The sequence below is a fragment of the Trichosurus vulpecula genome, chromosome 9 (genome assembly GCF_011100635.1).
Source record: "Trichosurus vulpecula isolate mTriVul1 chromosome 9, mTriVul1.pri, whole genome shotgun sequence".
Taxonomy (NCBI): Eukaryota; Metazoa; Chordata; class Mammalia; order Diprotodontia; family Phalangeridae; genus Trichosurus; species Trichosurus vulpecula.
The window spans coordinates 98212517-98225930 of NC_050581.1; the positions used below are offsets into that span (position 1 = coordinate 98212517).

A 13414-nucleotide genomic window follows, 5' to 3' on the forward strand; every position below is an offset into this window, starting at 1 on the left:
AGGTAGTCTCTAAAAAAAAGTTATCTAAATAAGTTTCAAAACATAGTAGAAGATGAAAAATGGATGCTACTGAGATGAAGAGGAGGTGGTAAACAGGAGGCAGGTAGCACAGTGTTCACACCTTCACCTCTGTTGTTAATGTATGCAGTGGCTCATCAGAGGTATCTCATGTTAATTTATTCAAGCACACCTGTACAGGGCTGAGAGTCAGGTAATCAGGCAGGCAAAAAAGTAGTCTATGCTTTTTAGCTACAGTTACCCAGAGGCCTACAGAGGAACAAATTTAGTTCTGGAGAGATCAGCAGGTTTTAATAAACCAAATACAGATGTCTTACTCCATACAAATCAAGAAGTTTACATGTTTAAATCTGCTCTGATTTAACTGGCAATCAAAAGCCAGGCTCATACTTGGCACCAATACTTGTCTAATATTTATTTATCAATCATCCTGAGCAAATATTATTTGGTCTAAGAATGGCTAAGTCACCTTTCTCACACCTTGAAGAATACATGCTTACTTTTCTGAGAAAACATAAAATGAACCTTCCAACAATTAATGGCTACTATCCCTCAAGAAAAGCAGCAGTAAAGATTGTATGCTTCCCCACTTTTTAAAACCCACCCAGGGTGGGAAACGGAGAACAGAAAAACGCATTTCTTTTGATACAGATCAAATTGGTTCCTCTGCAACTGCGTCCTCATTTTAGTTCTGAAATTTTTAAGGTGCCAATCACATATAAAATAGATCTTAATATATTATCTAATGATAGAGATTTGTAGGAAAGAGGTCAGGAGTCTATTTTTTCCCCTACAAAAAAATGAATGTAATTCACTAATGTGGTGTTTTCAGTACAGATGATTCACTACCACCCAGTTATTATTTCATGGGGAGCTAAACCAAAGCCAGATGATAAGAAATTGGAAAAAAAAAAACATCGAACTAAATTCAGCTAGCTTTACTATGCCCTCTTAAAGGAAATTTTGCTGAGATTGTACGTTCAGCCCATTTATTCCTAATTTTTTGCTGTCCCAAGTGGTCAATTTTCTGTATCTACATTTTGAGGTGCAGTATTGAATCTGATCAACATAGGACTGGCATCTAGTAAAGGCCCCCATAGATGACAGAGTTCATTCTCCTGTTCCCAAACAGCAGAACAGCATTTCAGCAATGGAGATGACAGGAACAGAGAGTCTGGGTCTTTCCTACTCATTTTTTTTTTCTATGTTAAAGATTTAGTGTTACCATAATGGATTATAGACTAATTATCATTTCCACCCTGGTTGTGTCTCCCTGGTAGCTAGGTAGTTCTCCATGTGATTTTCAAAGTGATACACTGAGGGAGATTTCATAGGCTTGTGTGATAGATAGCTCACTCTAATTTCTAACAACTATTATTAAAGGCAAGGCTGAAAAGTTCTCTTTCCAATTACCTTAAATTCCTGTCACTAAATGCACATTTGTTCCCTCCTGTCCAGTGAAGGATTTCTAGGACATCTTGTTTATAATTCTCTCCCCCCAGGAAATGCACCTAGCATCCACTCCCCCCTCCCTGCCCCCTTTCTCTCTCATTCCCTTTCTTATTAAAATGAACTCCTCTCTCTAAAGTGGTTTCATAGATCACATCTGTATAAAATTTTTATATTTATATACATATATTTTATTTTAAAGCACAAAACTACCCTGTGACTTGGGTGGTACAAGTATTATGTTCCCCATTTTATAGACAAGGATACTTCAGTTCAAAGGTGATAGTAACTTGTTTAAAGTCACATAGCTTATAATTGTCAGTGCCTAGATTTGAAGTTAAGTCTTCTGACCCCACATTCAGAGTTCTTTCTACTTCAGCATACTGTCATTCTTATGTGGCCTAGAGGCTTAGTAAGAGCTATTTTCTAAGTAACAGAGGGGTTCTTTGCTAACTAATTACTAAACTACATGGACATTATTTTCTCAAAGACAAAGTATCTTTGACTCTGTCTCTCCATGGCCATTTCTGTCTATAAATCAGGAATACTAATACCTATCATATGATTTTCTCAGAAGAGTACTAGGAGGACTAATGAGTTACTTCTGTAAAGTACTTTGGGATCCTCAAAAGACAAGGCTATGGACATGAAAGGCAGAAAAAGTGCTATGACTAGGATTTTTATTAGTTCTACTTCAGGCATCCTCTACTGTCTGTTGTTTCCCTACTACAACCTCCAATCAAAATCCCCTTTAATGCTTTATTTGCACAAGGAAGACATTGTAGAGTCAAGGATGGAGGAACTGAGTCTCCAGGGAATGAAAAGAAATGGGCCTAAGGAGAGAAGGATTAAAGGGAGAGGAGGCTTTCTGCTTGGGAAGGGTCACTGGCTCAGAGGGATGATAAGAAAACTTGTCTTTCTTGGACTCATAGGAAATTCTTGAAAGAAATCATAGCCACTGGTTTCCTGGGAGTTCCATGACTAATAAGCTAGAAGGGAAGGAAAAATGAAAGCTTGTGAGGTGAGAATTGTTGTCTTTAGGAGACAGTCAAAAGTGAACCAAGGTCTGTGTTATAAAGCAAGTAAGAGATCAAACTAACCATCTCTCTGAATTAGAAGCAGGAGGTGATAACCTGTGAGTTAAATAAGACAGTACTATCAACAGCCATTTTTGTTGCTCAAGTTTCAAAGATAATGGTCCCATGTGATGAATGGACAGAGCTGTTATGTTCCTCACTAGCATCATTCCTCATGACTAGCTGTGTAGAACTACTGGGTCACTAAGCTTTATTTACATGGTTAGAAAGATTAAAAATGAAAAGCCCGTTTTCTAAGGAACCAAGAATAGACAATGCTCCCAAAGGATCATGTGATAAATACAAGACAGTCTTGGTTTAAAAAAAAAACCCTAAACAAAATAAACCCTAATTATTTAGTCTTTGGTGCAAATAAAAAACAATTTTGTTCCAACCCCTTTTAGTCTTATTTTAAATAAGCTTTTAAATAAACTTTTTATAGGCAATGATAAAACTACCAAAAAAAAAAAAGAAGGTTAATTCAGGGAGATATTTCACGAGTGACAATTTTTTTGTAAATTCCAGAGAAAAAAGTGGTTTCTCATTTTGTAAAAGATCACACCAACCTAAAATGTCCTAGCAGTATTAACTTATGGTCCCAACTTAGATGTAGTTATCTAAGAGACTGATCTGACCTTTAAATAACTGGTCAACCATCAGTGTTTGGTTTTTGAAATAAACAACTAGATTTATGTTACCAACAAATGTTTAAGATAAATGATATTGCAAGGAGGAACTTATTTGTGATATAAAAAGGAGAGTATGTTTGCATGTGATTTCATGTAAGTCACCATCCTAATCTTTAAATGTGTGGCCTTTTTAAAACAGTGTCATTTATTCTAATGATAGATCTTAATGTGTTCTTCAGAAATCATGATAAAGATTCTTATAAATAAGGTTAAATTTTGACTAGTCTTCAAATACTTTACCTTCATCAATTTTATGCAGGTTTTCATAATGCCTTTTTTGTTAATAAATGCCCAGTGACTTAGCTTCCTTATTCCTAGTGTGACATCTCAAACAAACATTTGCCATTGTAAAGCAATAAATAACCTACAAATCAATAATCTGAGATGCCATCTTGGACACTAAAGAGACAATCTCTTTTATATTCAAAGTTTATCAGTCTTATCTACATATACTGGGAATATAAAAAGCAACAGATAAGGGAAATCTGCATAAGAGACTACAACCAATTTTTACCAGAATGAGGTATGGGTGGAAGAGGTCTTTCAAAGACCAGGGCTCCTCTTCATGCTCTATCCTGATAAAGAGTGGCTAATGGAAAAGCTTTCATGGGTCTGATTTTATTCCATTAAAATAGGCACTATTTGACTTTTTAGAATCCACTGTTATGGATGTTGGGGAAAAAAAACCTAATGGACAAAAAGGTCTAACTGTCAGATGATCTTTCATTTTGTTTTGTACTCTGCAGAAAATCTCAAAGCAATAAATTGACCTAGACAAGCTTTAGGAAATGGGTGGCTATTTGGCAGTGGGTTAACTGACTCTAATTTCCTTCTTCTGTATCTATTGCTTTTTTACCACACTGTAATATTTTGTTTTTAAAAAATAGGAAAATTCACAACTGATGAACCACATTTAATCTAATAACAAGAACCAACCGCTATGACTATAGCAGGAATATTGCATTATGTAAACAATCTGTTCACCAGCTTATTTCCACAAGTGTGGTATAACTGTTTTACCCCACCATTGACCACCTTGACAAATTCCATTTATATTACATTTTCTTTAGGAATAAAAAAGAATATTGTATAAAAAGCCTAAGAGGTTTAGGACCAGCTGCTTCTGTTTAAACCCAACTGTTTCAGTATTGAAGCAACATAGCTACAGTGTGATGTCATCTGAAGGCTGGGCATAATATAGTCTAACTGATCCCAAAACTGCATAGGGGTTTCCCCTCCCTTCTGTGCATGACTCTCATTGCAGTTAATTAACTGTGCACGACAGATTCATAAAATCTTAAAGATCATAGAGTCCAACTCCTGAGTCCACAGATGAGGAAACTCCAGCTTATCAAGTTAAGCTACTTATCTAAAACCATACAGCTAGTTAGTAGCAGAGGCTGGGCTAGATTGCACATCTGCTAGCTCCTATTCTAGTATTATTTCTACTACCCTAGTACATGAAAGAAATTCATATTATTTTTTTAAAAAACCCAACCCTCCCCCAAATCCCTAGTCTAAAGATTTCTTCTGTCCCATTTTTTCAAGTATTTTTACTAATTAAAAAAAAAATTCAAGGACACAATGAATACCCATTTAAGGAATCATAACATTTCTGGTTATACCTACGCAGATGCAGGGTGTCCCGATGTCCTGGACCTATGGTTCTTTCCATCCGTAAATTTCTGTTTCTATATTGGATAGATATGTGTGTATGAAGATAATATGTTTATTTAATTAAAAAGCCACAGGGAAAAGCAATTATATATAAAACAGAAGCTGCGGCTTCTAAGTGAAGTTATATGGGAAGGGAAGGGTGTTGTGTACATGTGTAATTATACACACCTGGATGCATGGAAACACACATATACACAAAGCACACAAAATAATGGCGTGCATCACTGGGCAAAATGGCATATGATTCTGCATGCTAATACACAACACACACCAACTGCGACAATCCTTCATTATCATGGTTGCATGGTTGTCATTTGATCACCGCGGGCAATCTCTATAATGCTTCAAAAACACCTTAAGCTGGATTTTCTTACGTTAAGTCCAACATTACTGAACCACACAGCAGCAGCAGTCAATGGAGATTTACTGACCTGTCTCTGCTTCGCCGTGAGGGGAAGGCAGCATTACAGCCGGCCACTGTGCAGACGTGCATCTCTTTTAAGTGAACGTTCCTGTAGTGTAGCTTCACACTGTAGGAGCTTTTGAAACTCTTCTTGCACACATAACATATCTTGGGGTCTGGGCTAGAACACAAGTCACCTTCTGGGGAGAACTTTTGAGGACTGCCATAGTTCAAAGATGACGTGAAACTGTCATGAAGGGCAGCCATACTAGCACTGCCTCCGTTATATAGTCCATATTGGCTCATGTAAAACATGTCATATGTGGGGTCTGTAAACTCTTCCTTCACCTTAATTACATCCTGGTGAGAGGGCTCATTGTGATTTTCATCAGGTCTTTCATTATTCATCATGGCTTTTTCATTCCCTTCACTGTGCATGCGGTCATCAGCTTCCATAGATTCCTCGCACAACTTTGGCTCGGAAGACTCAGACTCATTTTCATAGTCCCTCTCATGTTCTTGGTCTTCTGAAGTCATACTGTCTGCCCTTCTTATTTCTGTCCTGGAGATACACCGGCTCCGACTGTGCTTGGAAAAATCTTTCACAGACAACCCTGGACTCATCTCATCGTGGGAATGGCAATGATTGTCATGGCTCATGTCATTGACCACAGTTCCGCTGTCATTGGGCTCATCATCTTCATCATCAAATTCATCGGCAGTATCAATAATTTCCTTTTCAATCTTAACAGGCATGCTTGACTTTCGAGGTTTCTTCTTGGGGGCCAAGTCAGCGCTGGGTTCATGAGTGGCCATCACCATCACTGAGACTGCTGGCTCAGAGGGAGGTGGAGGGTGCTGCTCCACAGCACTGCTAGCTGGTATGATGGGGCTGGTGGGAAGTGAGGTCGGAGGGCTCACCATTTCTCCAGGGGTGAGCAAGCTTCTATAAAATGGAGGAACAGGTTGGACAGTCTTTAACCCAGAAAACACCAGTTGGCTAGGGAGAGGATTCTGTAAGACAGGGTCAAGTGGGGGAGTGGTAAAACCCATTGGAGGTCGGCCAGGGCTTGTGAGGGTGAGATTGGATTTAGTACTTGCTATGACGGGTGTGGCAGCTCCTGATGTAGCCCGGATTAAATCTTTGTCTCGGTTATTCCTTAGCATAGGCATGTGAAGGCGAGGATTGGGGTTTGCACTGTGGCGATTGCGACTTCGCAGGGAGCTGAAGACCATATTGCAGCCTTCGATAGTACATCGGTGTTTGATCTTTAGGTGAACTGCATTGTAATGAATTTTGAGAGTACCTTTATCATAGAAAGTTTTTCCACAAGCGTTACAAAACACTCTCCCTTTCCTAGAGGCTGAGCCCATCCTTCTCATTCGGTGAATCCGGAAGGAACTTTTTGTGTGCTCGGGTTTGGCTAAATCGCTGATTGGGGCGGAAGTCTGAATGGGGGACACACAGGCTGGCTCTGTTTTGGGCTCCACATTGGTGATACTAGTCAGAGCATTTCTATTGGGTGTTTGCTCATTCTTATAAGGCGTGGGAGAAACTTCTGACTCGCTGCTTTCATTATATTCATTCTGGGTTGAAAGGCTAGGCTCCCGAAGCCTCAGTCCTGGCTGCTCCAGCAACAAACCATTTGGGGGTAACCCAAGAAGTGGGGCAGAGACTGGATTTATGTACTGGAATGGAAGCAAGAATGCAAGGCTGTTGGGGATGTTTTCAAAATGATGAATGCTGGAAGGATTGCTGTTTTCCAGGTGAGCAAGGAGACTTGGACTCCTGGTGCGATTATTGCTTTCAATAAAAGTCCTTATATCTGAATCTGTCTTTGAAGATGGTACAGCCACGGCCTGCCCTTCTTTCTCCTGAATCGCCATCAGCTCTACAATGGATTTGGTTTCTCCAAACCGCAGAAACTGCTGAAGGGTAATAATCTCTTCTTCTCGGGACATGATGGCCCAGCGGTCTAGCACCTTGCCAGCAGCATCCTAGAGGCCACATCAAAGAAACAACAAAGACAAACACAAAAACTTATTGATTCTGCATAATTATTAAATTCAATTGAAGGTGCTCTGCTGTCTGCTCATGAAACAACGCGTGCAAAAAACAACATGCAAGCACTGTTAATTGAAGTCGACCCACAAAGCAAACTTTTCTGCCATGCAAATGTAGTAATTAAGAGTCACAGTTAGAGAAACAGATTGAGTTTAATAATGTCAAGGCAAACAAAATTTAGACCACCGGGGCTCTGTGATCTAAAATGCCTTCAATACTGCTATTTTAACAACAGTGATCTATGTACTATGCAACTATTTAGCATACATTAGTATAAGACGTGAACTCTTGCTGCGCATCCCACGGTAAATGCAGAAAATGGTACCTTAATCTTTATTAAAGGGTGACACCATAGGAAGGAATTAAGTTCCTTCTGTGGAATCTATTCCTTAAATGTGAGCAGACATTATACTGGATTCAGTAATAAAAAATTCTTTAAGTAAATCCACAGAATTTTGAACTAAAAGAATGACTAAAATACCAACCAAAAAATCCCCACTCACTAATGTGGTGTGTGTGTGTGTGTGTGTGTGTGTGTGTGTGTGTGTGTGTGTGTGTGTATGTGTGTGTGTGTGGGCAGTATCATGTATCATGTAATAAAAGGCAGCAGAAAAGACAGAGTTTGTAAAAAATTTTTAAAAAATTAAAAAGCTGAGAAAGGTGGTTGTACTCTGTTAGAAGAAATTGATTAAAATCTTGTGATTTAGATACAAAAATATTTGACTCTTTAAAAATATTTTGTTATCAATGACAGCTATAGATATTTAAAAAGTAAACATGCACTAGGTTTTAGGAAGCATAAATGTGTAAAAATGTTGACTCTTAACATCCACTTTGGATAGCAAAGGGAAAGTCCACTGAGAATACACATCAGTAATCAGCAGACTATCTGTTGTTAAATATACATTAAAAAGCATTTCACACTTTCATTTTGGCTGGTAACTATGAGATTTGCCTGGAGGTAGGACTTAAAAATTCTGCAGTGTAATGTCAGGCAATCCATTTCAGGGCATATTGATAGAAATCCACTCAAACACATGAATGACTCCATTGTTTTCCGGGGCACTATTTCTTCTCACCGGTACAGGACACTTTCATCAACCCTGACCATTAGCTTAAAATGCCAGTTTTCTGTCCTACATTCTTCTGTCTCTTTGCTTTCAATCATTCTACCTCCTGCCTATGGAATTGACTCCTTTTGCACTCATCTATTAATTAAAGTCCTTCCCCTTCTTTCAAGGCCCAACCAAGGTTTCAGGTGCTTACTCTCTGTTAACCCTGCCACCTCCATAATTCCTGATGAACATAATTGCTCCCCTGCTCACTGCACTCTGTACCCCTTCTTCGTCCTTCTCACTCTCCTCCTTTATCATAGTTATTTAGGTGAATGTAAACTTCTTGAAGGCAGGGTTTGTGCCATAGAATCGTAACTTTAGAACTGAATAGAATCTTAGTTCGTCTAGTTCCACTTCCTTACATGCAAATGAGGAAATGAAGACCCATCATCCAAGGTCACATAAGTAGTAATAATTAGCAGGGTTGGCATTTGAATTTTTGCTTCTGAATTCAGAATTCCTTCCCGTGTACTATCCAAGCTGCCTCTCTTTACACCTCCAATGTCTAGCATAGGGCCTTATACACGGTGGGTGTATAAAAATGTTTGCTGAAAGATATATCATTGAAAGAAATGCTCTTCTTGAGTTCTGGATGCCAGGCTCTCTTTAGACAGTGGCTACATGGTTTATGTTATAATAATAACTCGAACAATTTACATTTATGTAGTCATTTAAGTTTTCCTCATCAAAACCCTATGAATTGGAGGATGCAAGTATGATTATCCCTACCCTATTTTACAGAAAAATAAAATGAAATACAGGGGAAGTGAAACAGTCATAGGATTTGGAATTTAAATTCTAGCTTTGCTACAATCTAGTTAGTTATATGGTTGTGAGAAAGTGACTTTTTTCTGGGCCTCACTTTCTTCCTATAAAATGGGGAGAAAGTTTGGATGAACTAATCTTCAAGGTCTTTTCCAGCTCTGACATGCCATGATTCTAAAATTAGTGGAGATCTTGGTGAGACAAGGGTAAAACTTCATTGGCTTAAAGATTTAGTCTAAGTATTTATGTTTGCAGGGTATCCATGTCCATCTACATAAAGAAATAAATTTCTTTATTATCTATGAGTGAAAAAGAAGATGCCTATGTGGCTAAGCTTTCCAATCTCCCTATTATATTGGTCTATGAATCATTTAACAGTATGAAAATGATTTGCATGATGTGGTCCAGGCTTCCAGAATAAATCATTTCATATTCTAATATAATCTCAACAGAAAGTCAGCGTGGTACGGCAGGTAAAATGCTGGACTTGGAATCTGGAAGACCTAGATGCGAATTCTGCCTCCCAACACTTAAAAACTTCATAATACTAGACACATTATCAATGCCTCTGACCCTTCATTTCCTCATCTGTAAAACAGGGATAATTTCCAGCACCTATCTCATAGGACTACCCTACCATGAGGGTCAAATGAAATAATGAATGCAAAGTGCTTTGCAAAACTTAAAGCACTATAAAAACGTAAGGTCTCCTGATCATATTTACCATGTTATGTTATCATTACTTCCATCTAGTTCAATTTAAGCCACGTTTAAAAGGAAAATTCTAAAAAGAACTGCTAAACTTTATTCATCTGGGGTGGATTTTTTTTCTTAGCTTTAAGGCTTGAAATGTTCTTTTTATAAAAAGATATTTAATCCATTATCCATTTGATAGACTCTAGCCCTTTTAATTAAATAACAAGTATGGGAATCTCTCTGACTACACGAGTACCTGATTAGAAGTTCACAAAACATTCTTTCTATCTCGTGGAATCTTATTGATTTTTATTTCTGACAATTTCTCGTAGCATATTTTTTCCTCCTACAAACCATTCAATCATAGTCCACCATCTACATTTTTCATGACAAAATTTTCCAATTTGTATTTTCTTTCTCTTCTCCCTAATGATTAATCCAAATATCAAGACAGTGGAAATGAATACATCAGAAAGCTTGCAGCCCAATACACAGTGGTGGCTTAACTTTAAGAGTAGTTCCTAATGGATTTTATAATTGGTGAGGTTCTCTTAAAAATACAGATCCCACTGGGTTATATGCAAGATATCTAAAATTTCCTTCTAGTTCCACATGATATATAGTCATTAATGTTTATTGTTCCCAAGTCTAACCATCCCACTTTTCGTTTGCTACTAACACCAGAAACATGTGAAAACATATACTGCTATGTTCCTCTTCTCTCTAAATATAGTAATGTACCTCTAGATACACATACACACACATCTATAATTTGTCTTTCTGTTTTTATCTCTGAGTGTGAATGTCTACAAAGAACAGTAACAGCTAATCCTCTTTGGCTTGCCTCTCTCCTGCTTTTTTCCTGACCTATAGGTTAGTAGGAGATGTGTCTGGATGTGACCCAGAAGTCAGAATACGTATCATCTAACTTCTGGGTCACATCAAAAACAAGTGATGGGCTCAGAATGATTATTTCAGATGATAGGAACAGGGGCATTCCATCAACTTAATAGATTAGAGTGGAATACAAACACAAAGTTCACAATAACATTTATGAGTCAGATAGGCCCAGTTGTGTGTGGTGCGCCTGGTGGGGAGTCTGGGGGAGGTCTTCTGTGGAAGGAAAGGAAGGTTGAGTTTTTATTTCTTGAGGGACTTTGAGCACTACATGGGATATTCTTTAAAAGTTATAATTAATTCTAAAGACTCTCAACCCTCTCTTTCCACATTCTCCCACTCATTATCTATTTTAGTGATTGGGATAAGTCTTATGCATATGAAGCAGACCTTTCAACTCTGAACTTTTATTCGGGAATCAGGTCACTCTTACACTTTTTTGGGGGGTGAAAAGCTTAACATCTGTATCTTCTCCATTATTCTGAGTCAATTAATTTCTTTCCCTTTTTTGCTGGACTGTTTTTATCTCTCTAATTTACTACTTGGCACAACTAAGAAAGTATATATGTGCGCATGTGTGCTATATATTAGTAAAGGATTATATATGTGTATATATATATATACATATATATATATATGTAAAGGAAGATGAATAAAAAAAAGTTAAAACAAAAAAAAAGAAATGGCAGATTCTGGGAAACACTCAGGGAATGTTTTCAAGCACTGTTTTGATAATTTCTGAGAAACACTTGAAATTATGTGGGAAAACAACTTGGCAGGCATATTTATTTGAGAAAATTTACATTAAACATGTATCTCTTGCTGGAAAACTGACTTATAGAGGTGCAACATCACATATACAACATACATTCAAGGAGTTTTGTTGGGGAAGTAAACAAAATTATACCATTCCCTGTTCTCATGAAACTGTTTTATACAATTCTGTCTTTTGTAGCACTTCAGGGTAATGTTTCTAGGAGGTCAGCTGAAACAACTACAGTATCTGTAAGCAGGCTGCAATGTATTCATTCATACTATGATTATAACAAATGGTTTAAATTAAGGCTCTACACATACACACACAAAAATAAATAAAAATCAACATTTGTTTTTGGTAATGAAATCCCTACCTAATTTCCATGATTCAGGCACTTATATATTTTTCAGGATTTCTCAGGAGCATCAATTTACTTCTCAATAAAAGGTTGAACTGCCACATACTCATTCTTAACCAGTCTGAGACAGTGGTATTCTCAGAGAAAAAAAAAGTGTTCTCTGGGTGTTGCACAAAGGGGAGATATACCACCCCACAAACAAAGCAAGTGCATAGATTTTACTGGTTAACATTTAGCCACACAAACATCTTCCTGGAGGACATCCTCTATAAATGCTTTTCCCATCGACCCAAAGCTAGCTTTGTTAAGGAAAGTGCTTGCAAACATCAGAGAGAGGTAGACACTAGCTTGCTGTGATTATACGGCAGCTGATGCTAAATTCAATATGTCCAGCCTACAAAGAGCTGTGATTTAAAAGACTTTCTACCCCTACCCTCTTTTCCCAAAGAAAAATAAATGCTAACGGGGTCTGTATTGCTCAGTGGAATGTTGGAGTATTCACATGGATCCTGCATTAAATAATATTCTGCCTAGAAATGGAAACCTTCCGCAATTTGCATAGTTGACATGGTACCATTAAAAAATAGATTTAAGAAAATCTTCTATTTGTTTTCACCTAAGGACCATCATTCAAAAAAAGCTCCTTGTTACAAATACACAGAGCCTTATACCAGAGAGTGGGAACACTTTTTTCTTTCTTGGCTCCTTTCTACTGTACATTAACCCCATTATAAATCACTGTTATTATAGCATTCAAAATGCTTGACCTTGAAGAATGGTGGTATAATGAGGTGAAGCATATCATAATTACTTGTGAAAAAATGTACAGAGTCAAGGAATGTCTCTCCTTGGATGAGATGAAAAGTTTTAAGGAATACAACGTGTGAAAATGGTTGACAGCAGAAGGAAGAAGATATCATTTAATGATGACAGAAGACTTTCCAGGTGCCCCAAAAGTTTAGATTTCTTTTGCTTTTATATTAAAGACAACTTTTCATTTTCATTGTCTATATTTGAAAAAATTTTCTCAGAGAAAAATCTTTCTTAATATATATATACACACATATGTCTATATATGTGTATGTATTTATGCATATATACACACGCAGAGGCAATGATAAATTAAATATAGGTTCTAAAAAATGTACGCTACTTTCCACCCCCATCCCCCCACCCCCAAACACCCTGCCTCTTCTGTAACTAAGATAACATTATTGGAATGCCAGGGCGCTAGCTTTAAATGCTTCTTGTGATTTTTAAAACCTATTGTTTGACTTTTGATAAAATATTCACTTTGTTATAGAATGCTCTTGATTATGGACCTGATAAGAATATATAATTCATAAAGTACTATCACTTTTTTCCCTCAGTAACAGTCTGTACAGCATTTTTATTTTAAAAATTATGATTATGATAGATCACTGTGGGGTTACAACATACTTAATCACA

At 37.4% G+C, this 13414-nt stretch overlaps 1 protein-coding gene across 2 annotated transcripts in view; it reads right to left on the bottom strand.

Moving 5' to 3' along the window:
* Positions 1-13414, bottom strand: part of BNC2 (basonuclin 2) — a 345784-nt gene that overhangs the window by 11955 nt on the left and 320415 nt on the right. For both annotated transcript variants that reach the window (XM_036738692.1, XM_036738691.1), the window contains one exon: positions 5341-7310. In XM_036738692.1, coding sequence (XP_036594587.1) covers positions 5341-7310 — 1970 coding nt within the window. The remainder of the gene's footprint in view (positions 1-5340; positions 7311-13414) is intronic.